This window comes from Capra hircus, chromosome 27 (genome assembly GCF_001704415.2).
Source record: "Capra hircus breed San Clemente chromosome 27, ASM170441v1, whole genome shotgun sequence".
NCBI lineage: Eukaryota > Metazoa > Chordata > Mammalia > Artiodactyla > Bovidae > Capra > Capra hircus.
In genome coordinates, this window is record NC_030834.1 from 25328840 (window position 1) to 25340101 (window position 11262).

General features: G+C 39.1%; 1 protein-coding gene across 1 annotated transcript; it reads right to left on the reverse strand.

Moving 5' to 3' along the window:
* FGF20 (fibroblast growth factor 20) lies at positions 738-10797 on the reverse strand. Its single transcript, XM_005698852.2, has 3 exons — positions 9905-10797; positions 4008-4111; positions 738-1862 (listed from the first exon to the last, which is right to left on the reverse strand). The coding sequence occupies exons 1-3, from the start codon at positions 10188-10190 to the stop codon at positions 1617-1619; spliced, it is 636 nt and encodes a 211-aa protein (XP_005698909.2). The 5' UTR covers positions 10191-10797; the 3' UTR covers positions 738-1616.

The window sequence follows — 11262 nt, forward strand, 5'->3', positions numbered from 1 at the left end:
GGACCCACTTCTGTCTTGATTACTGTATTTTCCTTAGTTTTTAACAGTATCTTGCACCCCACTCCAGTACTCTTGCCTGGAAAATTCCATGGACAGAGGAGCCTTGTAGGCTACAGTCCATGGGGTCGCAAAGAGTCGGACACGACTAAGTGACTCCACTTCCTTCTGTATAGTAGGCTTAATGACTATCGCAAAATGACAAATTAGGAGATATAATGGAAAAGATGGCACACTCAGATAGGTAGATGGGGCCCTACTATTACTAACCGTGGTTCCACTAAGCCTCATTCTTTCTATGATCATGTGAAAGTGAAGGTGCTCAGCTGTACCTGACTCTTTGCGACCCCATGGACTATGGCCTACCAGGCTCCTCCGTCCATGGAATTTTCCAGGCAAGAGTACTGGAGTGGGTTGCCATTTCCTTCTCCAGAGGATCTTCCCAACCCAGGGATCGAGCCTGGATCTCCCGCATTGCAGGCAGATGCTTTACCATCTGAGCCACCAAGGAAGCCCCGTCTATGATCATGGTGAGTAAAAAGAAATGAGCTTTGCCACACTAAGTCAAGAAAATAAGTAAGCATAGCTGATTTATAATGTCCAATAATTTTCAACATTAGAAGTTAGCTAAATATTACATTTTTCTCAGGAACTTAGAATTATGTCACCATAAAAATATGTTATGTACGTAGAATAACTTCACCTCAAAAGGAATGACACCAAAACATTAAAGTATCGGTGTTTAATTCCCTTTTTGAATGTGTGTTGAATTCAATACAAATTGATACAGAATTTTTCTAGGCCAAAGAAACCAATGTTACATTTCGAAGGTAACTGATTGCAAAAAATATATAATCTATGCTATACTTCATTTTTTAAAAGAAATTCAGGATCTTATTCTATGCTTAATGTGTAGCAATGACAAAGTCTTCTTGACAGCCAAAGATATCACAGCAAAGGAATGGCACGATAAAGAAATTTTGGTTGTTTTTTCTCTTCTTCGTATTATCTTCATATACCAGTAAAAAATATACTCTTTAATAAATAAATATATATAATAAATATTTGCCAACTGAAAATGTATAAATAGGTCCATCCTTTAAAAAGAACGGTCCATCTTGGTGTGGGCCTGCTTCCTAGTCCATATTTCACCCCAACTTTGTACATATAATGTCATCACCTGCAAAATCCTGAAAGGTTCTTAGAATTTATATAGCAATAATCTTGGCCAATCATGTCAACCCATCTCTTCAACATGAAGTATCCATTTGTAATGTAACCTTCAAAGTAAACATACTCCAGAGAAGTGAGGCACCAGCAGCAAACTCAGCTGAGTTCCCAGGATCACAGTTGAACAGATTTTCAGCTTCAATCTGTGAGTCAGCACTGAGCCGTGTACCCGAGGGAACTAAATCCACTTGTAAAAAGAGATCTTGACCTACTTCAAGTGAAAATATTTTTTGTTTCTTATTCTCAATATTCTTTCCAAAGCAAGTATCTCAGTGGAAAACAGACTCCACAACATTCTGAATGTTGTCCTGGGTTCCTATTTTATGATGAAAACAGAAACAAGAAAGAATAGTTGTAGATTGGTTCTTCAGTAAAGACATCAACCCCCTTCAACTGTACATAAGTAGGTCCTTGTACAGTTCAGGAACTCTTTCTGGATCCACTGGTCTAGGCAGGAAATGTGTAAATTTCTGGTGCCTTTTGGACCTGGCACCGTCTCTTGGAGTTCCATCTTTGTTAAGTGCCACAAAATACCTGCGGCCAGTGTCTCCATGTTTATATATGTTCGATGAATAGGTATTATACCAGTTCTCTTCGAATTGCTCTCTAAAGATGCATTCAGAAGTCAGTTTCTCCTACAAGAGAGAAGATGGCTACCATTAAAAATGATATTTTTAAGAAAATTTCCTTAGGAAAATCTCGACTTTTATATTTTTATTTCTTTGTTTATAACTATATCCTTGTCAAAGAAGGAGAAAGGATAAACTGTTTCTGCTTTGTTCTGTTTTAGTTCTCATGTTACCTGGAACTCTTTCTCCCAGGTGACTCCATCCAGCAGTTTATTTAATTCAAAGAACTTTTAAGTTGAATGTCAATTTTCAATTTTATTTCCAAATATTAGGTTGGCCAAAAAGTTCACTTGGTTTTTTCCATAAGCTGCTACAGAAAACTCAAATGAATTTTTGGCCAACCCAGTACTTAATAAATATTCTAAATTTGGCCATGCTTAATTTTATCTCAATTCCTACACCATAACCACCAAACAGACTTGTAGTTTATCTTGTTCCATCATTAGATGCCAAAGTTCTACACAGATAAATCTCTACTATCATCTTGAAACATTTCAAGATGTTGCTAACATTCAAATTGCTAAATTGCTAAAGTCAATATTGCTAACATTCAAATTCCTAATTCAAGATCATCATTCCAAATCATATATCCTCCCTTTAGGAATTAATTATTTAATACAATACCCACGATTAACTTGTGTCTGGATATTACTATTTGGTAAATGCACCAAATGTAGTAAAAGCCCGGTAATTTCTTGTCATTTCAAGATGGACTGCATATTGTCCCAAGACATTGACTAAGTTGCTTTTTTAAAAAATCTGACACATACATGAAGAGGGAAGACTGAAGTGAAAGTGTTAGTTGCTCAGTTGTGTCTGACTCTTTGCAACCCCATGGACTGTAACCCACCAGGCTCCTATGTCCATGGAATTCTCCAGGCAAGAATACTGGGGTGGCTATCCATTCTCTTCTCCAGGAGATCTTCCTGACCCCAGGATGGACCCAGGCCTCCTGCATTGCAGGCAGATTCTTTACCGTCTGAGCCACCACTTGACTGTTTTTCTCTTTCAGTTGTGATTCTACTCTTATGAGATTACAAAATGCATTCTTTCTCTTTCTTCTGAGCTGACAGAAAGCCCAGGAAGGGCAAGTTTTACCTTTAAAAGGATAGATATTAAGTGGAATACCATTTACTGAAATATGATAACCAATTTTCCTCAAGTGTATATTAAGATTCTAACTGTACATTGTGGTCTCAGTTGAGATTTTAAGAAAAAAGAAAGTACCCGATAGTGTCATCTGATAAACCATAAAAGCTAAATTCTCTTTGGAAATAGCTACAGAGATTTAGACGTTAAGAAGGAATTTCATGTGAGATGATGGGAGGGAGTGGCACACATTTACACTGTAACAATTTTCTTAAAATTAAATCAATTATAAGAAACTGTGAGCAAATAAATAATGTTACCAGTGAAAGATAAAGATTTACATCATGCTGCAGATTGAACTTTATATTATCTTGTTATTCTAATCCTTGTGTTGTTGCTGTTTTGTCGTTTAAAAAAGAAAAGAAAAAAATCTTACACTGATGAAATATGAACCTGAAAAGTTTAAATTTTTTAAAGTATTTCCATATTTAAAATAGTTATGGTAGACCTACAAATGTGTGCACTTATCCCCAGTGATGAGCTTAAAAACTTCCCAGTGCAACTCCAAGAGAACAGCTACTATCATTATCAAAATATCAGATATGGCCCAACTAGTGTGTTGCCATTGTCTGTTGTTGTTTACAGTATCCTAAGATTTCATCATTTCCTATATTGCAAAGGTCAGCAAGTCAGTGATGTATACTTACCTACCTACAAAGGTAGTAATGGGTAGAGAAAATTTATAGTAAATGAATGTAAAGAATCTAACAAGGCAAGAAGAAACTGCTCTCATTTTCCTATCTCTGGTCCCAGGATAATGGGCAGAAAGAACTAGTGAACTAAAAGCAATAAAGGTTTAGGGTTTAAGAAGTAGAAGAGAGTTATTAATGCTATACTACAGTCTAAACATATGGAAATATATCAAGATAAAGATTTTTCATTTCTACTTAAGTATGTGTATTTATATATTTCTTCTGATATGCATTATTGGCACTATTTTACTTAAAAATGGATAGTCATTATTTAATGAATTACAGTAATTTAAAAAAAAAAAATACGTACTGATCCATATAGTTCTCCTTTGTCATTCATTCCAAGGTAAAGACCACTGTCCACACCTCTAATACTGACAAGTCCCACTGCCACACTGATGAATTCCAGGATACCTGAATTTATAAACAAAACAATGATTTGCATTTATTAAAGAACATACAACCAATGAAAATCTTCCAAAGAGAAGTAGATCAAATTGCTTAATGTAATACTGTGTATGGAAGTCCTTCATAAACTGAAAAGTGCTGTACAATTGTCATTATGATGAAACTCCCATTTTATAGATAAAAAAACTAAAAAAAGAAAAAATCGTTCATTGTGATATAGCGTTAAAGGTATAAAACCTTAAACAAAACTAACCTGGGTTTGAATCCAGTTTAGTAACTTACTGATTAGTCTGAGTACATAAGTCATTTGTCTCTTTTGAACTTCAATGTCTTCATACATAAAAGGGTGAAATACTTCCTTACAGGAGAGTGGTAAGGACTAACATTTTTAGGCAACCAATAATGGAAGCTATTATTACCATAAATTAGTGTATAATAGAGATATTCTTGGTTCTCCTTGATTCTACTAATTATAACCATGTCCTGTTAATTGTTTTGCTTTGTTTTTGCTTAGTATGAACTAAGTAAATTTTTTTCTAGCAGCAGCCGATATACTTTATATGGATGCATTAGTATTTAGTAGTTCATAAAGGGCTTCTACTTTTACTTTCCCATCTGGTCCTCAAAAACAACCTCCTAAAATAAGTATGGAAGATATTATTATTCCATTTTACATACAAAGAAACTGAGGTTTGCCTAAAGATAATGATATTTGTAATTAACAGAACAGATACTTGGAGTCATATCTTCTGAGCCCTGATTCAGTGTTTATACTTTGGAACACTGCTTCAAGAAAGTAGTTTCAAAAATTACAGGTTATATAATATGCTGTTTCCCATCCCATGATTCTTAAATTTTATGGTTCAAAAGTTAAATGACTTTGTAATTCATGAAATGTGATAGCTAAATACCAAGAATTTAACATGCAAATAGATTCCACTTTCAGAAACTTTCCAGAATTGAGCAACAACAACAAATAGGTAAATTAGTACAAAAACTCTCCACTCAACACTATTAATACACTATAGTTAAACAAAAACAACAACAAATAAAAACCTTAATGCTTCCCTCTGCATCATTCTTTTCCTTGGCACACACTAACCTTTGGACTAGGGTCTTTGTCTTGTTCTTCTCTTTAGACTCTTTGCTGAAAAAGTATATAGACAGACTTTCTATGCTTGGAACTGCCTTCCTCAATAGCTATCTACCTTCACCCCTTCGTCTTGTCTTAAGATCCATGACAGTATAAATGTGTACCATTTAGCTTAACTCTTGCTCTTAAGTCATTTCTTGATTTATTGTACTACAAGTTTCTGTTTGGATACATGATATTACCAAGGCCAAGGGAAAATACAAAATCTGGCTATTTGCTTATATGAAGGGCTCTGTTCTTCCCAGATCCTAATTCATTCATTGGCAGAAACATAGATGCTTAAGCTCTAAACATAGATTCTTAAGAGCTCAAAGGAGCTCTTTCAAACTATTAGGAGATCATGTAGAACACTAGACCTAACAAGGATCTAACAGCAACAATATACTGCCAAATTTCCTGTAAGTGGCTTGCCCAAGGCTGAGAGAAAACATATATAGTAGGATGACACAGACCTCAGAGGATAGGCATTATGATAACTGATAGAGAGGTAGGAAGTAGAGGAAAATTAAACTTACTACCAAGCTCATCAGTGATCTCTATTAGAAACAAAAATAAAGACCCAAAACATGACTGGTAGAAGAAGGCACATTGATGGAATTTCATCCAGGATATACTTACAATGTATAATTACTTGAAGTTGTAATGAATATTACATTCAAATTGAAAAGTGTACTGTGGCTCACTTGTAACTTAACTCTCTTTAGGTATCTGATTTACATTAAGACACTCTTGTCTTTCAAAGAACAGGAACTGATTAACTGATTAGACTGCATAGTAGAACTAGTTTTCAAGTACAATAAAAGTTTCATTTCCATATAAATTAATTATAAAACAGATCTTATAATGTATTCATTTTTCTCACAACTAAATCGTAAACCACCTGCACTTTAAGTCTAATCTTAAAATAATGCTGCTGTCTTGTCATAAAACATGTTAATTGCAGAAAGACAAGCAATTTTATATATTCTTAGAATAATTATATTCAATAGCTTCAACTTCATTAAATGATATGCAAAGCCTCATATACATATAACAAGGTCAAAATAATTTAGTGGTGGCTCATGGGAGCTGATAGGAAAAAGGTTATGTGCTTTTCATGTTCCTCTTAAAGATTTTAGCCACACTTTTAAATTCTGATCCTTTTTCTCCACAAGGAAATAGTATACCACACAGTAATTTGTAATCATTTGATTCTTAAATGAGATTTGACAAGTCTTTCTTATTTATAATATGAGGTGGCAACTAAGCTAATTCCTTAACAAAGAGTAGACATGAAAAACTTTCCTTTAGAGGTAATCACAGATTTTAGATAGATTTTCTAATGCCCAGTGTCCCATAAAAAGGCTTGCACGTACTTTGTCTTTCTGGTATCATTTTCAAAGCCAGCCTTTAAAAAAATCATAATAAACAGGTGAGTCAACCCACAATGCAACCACATCAGACAAATCTATGGAGAATAGGGGAGAAGAAAGGAAAAGCCTTTAAAGGAATATGTTTGATCTCAGGCTAAACTTTTTTTTAGAGTAATGATTCCATGTTTACGTATTAGGTAAAATCTTTCTACTATACTACTGTGCAGAAAAACTCTATTATAAATACGGAGCTAACTCAGATAGGGAATTTTTTAAGCCTCACTGGGACCTTTTGTTTTTATTCTATTGATGTGGTTTTAAAATTTTAAAACACAGTATTATGAATTTTTTATTTAATCATGGTCAAATTAGTATAAATAATCAAAAATGTTATCTACTTTAACATCTCAAATAGTACACCTTAAGAATTTTCAGAATTCTTACTTTGATGACAAAGAAATAAATTTTAGAGAGAATAAATAATTTCATAGTCAATCATTGAAGAACTAAGAAAAGAAGGCAAAGATAAAGAGAATGTTGTCGTTGTTGTTTAGTTGCTAAGTCATACCTGACTCTTTTGTGACCCCATGGCCTGCAGCCTGCCAGTCTCCTCTGTCCATGGGATTTCACAGGCAAAAACACTGGAGTGGGTTGCCATTTCCTTTTCCAGAAGATCTTCCTGACCCAGGGATCGAACTCACTTCTGCATTAGCAGGTGGACTCTTTACCACTGAGCCTCCTGGGAAGTCCATTTAATATTACACATGCATGCCGAATATATACTTTCTTCTCATCTACACTTCATTGTGGTAAATTATGGTGCTTTAGCTATCAAATGCCACTAGGATGCACTGTAATGCACTCTAGAGGTTGTTACTCATTTAAGCTACCATACTAATCTGGGTTATCCTTCCTTTTTGTAGCAGTAAATATTTTGTTCCTATAAGTACCCCTGCACCATACAGTGACAACCCAGCATAAAAATCAGGCCAAGTCATATTTTTGCAATTACTAAATAAGCATACAAAATTTTAGCAAAAACAAAATTTCCACTAAGATGGTCATTCTGATAGGCAACATCTGTATCTTAAAGAATGGAATAAAATACCAGTTTAATGAATGTTATCAAGTCGACAAATATTTACTAATCTCTTCTCATAGAGTCAGTCTTATAAAAAGACACAAAGTAGGAGAAGCAACTACTTGACTTTGGGGAGATCACAGTTAAATTATAAGTATCTTAAAAGTAGAATTTCCAAAGTTACACCATGTATCACATGGACCTCCCTGGTGTCTCAGCAGTAAAGAATCTACCTGCCAAGCAGGAGACATGGGTTCGATCCCTGGGTCAGGAAGATGCCCTGGAGAAGGAAATGGCAACCAACTCCAGTATTCTTGCCTGGAAAATCTAATGAACAGAGGAGTCTCGAAGGCTACAGTCCATGGGGTCACAAGAGTTGAACTTAGTAACCTCACCACCACCACCGCTATGTATCAGAGGGGTAGGGGGTGGGGGAGCCTGACTATTACCTAAGCTTAACTTCTACCTGTTCTACTTATAGGCATTAACATATTTGCCCTCATTTCTAAACCTTTCTGGTAGCTGGAGGGTTTTTCTGTAACAAGTGAAGTGCAGCAATTACTCAAGAGGAGGGAACTGAGCCACCTGGTGTCAGCAAAGTTCTTTAGATGTGGAATTTCAGCCTCTTCAATTTAGAAACGACTTTCTGAAAGTGACCCCAAGGTTGGCCACTAGGTCATGACACTCTGGACTCATAGTCAATGGGAATTTGGAAGAGATCAGTGGAAGTTGCAAACATGTGGGGTTTAAAAAGTTAATTTTCTAAGCCTTTAAGTGCTACCAAATGACCACCACATGCTCATTTCCACATCTAGGGTTACAAATGCCCTCTCAAACTGAGATTTACACTTTTCCAAAGTTTTAATGAGGACTTCAAGTCAATAAGGGAAAGCCAAATAAGAACAAGGGATGAGGACAAGAGAGGGCCCTTCAGAGATAAGACTCTCAGAGAATTCCACTGCTAAGGAAGGGAGAAGGAAAAGTAACATTATGTTAGGCAGGCCCTTTCACATTGCTGCTGACAGGTGAACGGAGTCTTTAAAAAGAGATATAATGATTCTGTCTAGTGAAGTTCCAACTTGGATGACCAAAATCCTTCAAGAGTGTTAACCCTTGAAGTTAACTCGAATATGATGAACACTTTCACAGTAGAGGAAAGATCCTGGGCTGTTAGAACAGGAGAGCATCTTAAAAGAATCACCTGATTCAACCCCATCATTGTACAGACAAGAAAAGAAAACTCAGGCTCACTGGTTAGAGCACGTGCTAGTCATACAGCTAAGTAAGGAGGAATTACAGTAGAGACTTTATGGTTTCCCAATCTAGTCTCTTAGCAATCTGCCTTAACAATCATTCAGGTTTTGTTTGGTGTTTTGTTTTTTTTTTTTTTTTTTTTTTTTTTTTTTTTTTTGCTTTCTTTCTTTTAACGCCTTCTGCTCCCAGGCACTGTTAGAGGTATTCTGAAACGTTTCTTTGCGTTCCCACCCATGTCTTCTTTCGCTTCCCTACTCCCTCTTACCTATGGTCAATACCAAGATCTTTGCTTCAGGATTTCATAATTTCTAAAGAGGATCTTGGTTAAGGGGCTGGGCATGCTCTGTAGCCCGATAAGCTTTTTGTTTGTTTCTCACCAAACTTTAACAGCGCAGAGAACTGCAGGCAGGTGAGCCTGACAGGAGCGATGGTGCCCACGGAGAATTAATCTGTTACCTGCTCAACATGTGTGGTGCTCTAGGTAGACAAGTAAAAGCTCGTTTCCTATTTTTGAGCAGTAACCATAAAGCATCATCAACTGCCTGGCTGTAGGGCAGGTCGAAAGAAGCGGAAGGCTTTCTGTTGTTAACTTTTGTTAAGTGGACAGTTACTGGGGGGAACGTGGGGGGAGCTGGAGAAAATAGTAGAGATTAAAAAAAAAAAAAAAAACTGCGAGGTAAGAAGTGCGGGAAAGATGTGGCCCCGAGTCCAGGGCTCTGCGTCCCAGGCAGCCAGGTGCGGGCGGAGCACCCCCTCTCCCCTCCCGCCCCCTCCAGCGTCTGGAGCAGCAGGCTTGCCGGAGAACACAGAGGCCGGCGGACAGGCAAAATCCCGGGGTCCCGTAAGTCCCAGCCCGCACTTGGCACCCAAAGGGTCTCTGGGGCTCCCGGCCCCGCGCAAGCCGGAGTCGCTCAGCAGGCGAGCAGGGAGGAGCGCGGGATGCGGGCGCCCATACGTACCGAAGAGGCTGTGGTCCTGCCGGGTGCCCTGCACGCTGCCGTCGGGCAGGATCTGCAGGTGGAAGCCGGTGCGGCAGTAGAGCTGCCGGCGGCGCAGGAAGCCGTGCAGGTGCGCCAGCTCCGCTGCCCCAGGGCCCCCGCGGGCGCCTCGCTCCGCCGCCCCCCGGCGCTCGCCCAGCAAAGGCGGCCGCTCCCCGGCAGGAGGCAGCAGGAAGTGCGAGCCCACCTGCTGGCCCAGGCCCTCTAGGCCGCCCAGGAAGCCCCCGACTTCGGCTAAGGGAGCCATGGAGCGGCCAGAGGGCGAGGCGGACGATCCGGAAAACAAAAGACACCCCCACCCCACAAGCAAAACGGTAGCGGAGATGGGGAGGGGGATGAGGAAAAATGATGGCCAAACAAGCGCCAAAAAAAAAAAAAAAGTTAAGGCCCGGTTACTCCCGTGAGGTCGCAGGATGGACTTTGCACTGAGAGCAGGGACGCTTTCACTGTCTTGGAGCGATCTTCTCTCCCGGGGTAGGTGGGAGCCGGCTGCTGGCCTTGCAGAAACATCTATAAGCTGCCGCTGCCAATACTAAAACTGGGGCTGGGGTTGGGGCTCCAACTCCGCAAACTGATCAGATCAGAGTCCTGTGTACATACACACAGTATATATGCGGCTCCTCTTGACATATGCTAATCAAGTCCTTTCATGCGCGCTGGGGAGGTTTCCGTTTGAAATCTTAAACCGGCCTCCTCTCAACACGTTTTTGCTCTTCGGAAGTGACCAGAAGGGGCCCTTGACGGCTCTCTATCAGTGGCAGTCGCAAAAAAAAAAAAAAAAATCATTCCCACCATTGGCCAGAGCTGGCCAGCAACTTCGGAGAGGCGCAGTCAAGGCCCCTCTTTGCGGTCGTCTCTGAAACAACCGTGATGCCGTGCGGCTGCGGCCGTGCAGTCGCCTTTGATGTGAGCTCCTTTGCAGTGATAGATTGCTGCCGAAAGGAGCCCAACTTGGCAGGTAGATTGAAGAAGGGAAAGGGGGGGGGGGGAGGAAACTGGGAGGGGCGAAGCAGGGAGGAGGGGATGGGTAGAAGGAGGAAAAGGAAAGGAGAGAATTGGACCCCTTGGGAGCTGCTGGGAGCCTGCAGTGGACAGGTGCAAAAAAAAAAAAAAAAAAAAAAGGGTAAGAAAGGGAGAAGGAAAAAGGGCGTTACCCGAGGCTTAGACCTGCCCAGACACACATGAAAGAAAAATCAAAGCTTTGACAGTTTAACTCACTAATTTTAAAACACTAATAAAATGTACAAGCATTACTCGTTTCTTTTATCATTTAGATGGGGGATTTTCTTTACCTAATCAAGGTTAGGTTAGGAACACAC

Excerpts from the sequence above, each read along its gene's own strand:
- FGF20 (XM_005698852.2), bottom strand. The coding sequence starts at position 10,190 with ATGGCTCCCTTAGCCGAAGTCGGGGGCTTCCTGGGCGGCCTAGAGGGC. Across the intron at positions 4,112-9,904 it reads GCAGGACCACAGCCTCTTCG|GTATCCTGGAATTCATCAGT; the intron begins GTACGTATGGGC and ends TTATAAATTCAG. Across the intron at positions 1,863-4,007 it reads AAGGAGAACTATATGGATCA|GAGAAACTGACTTCTGAATG; the intron begins GTACGTATTTTT and ends TCTCTCTTGTAG.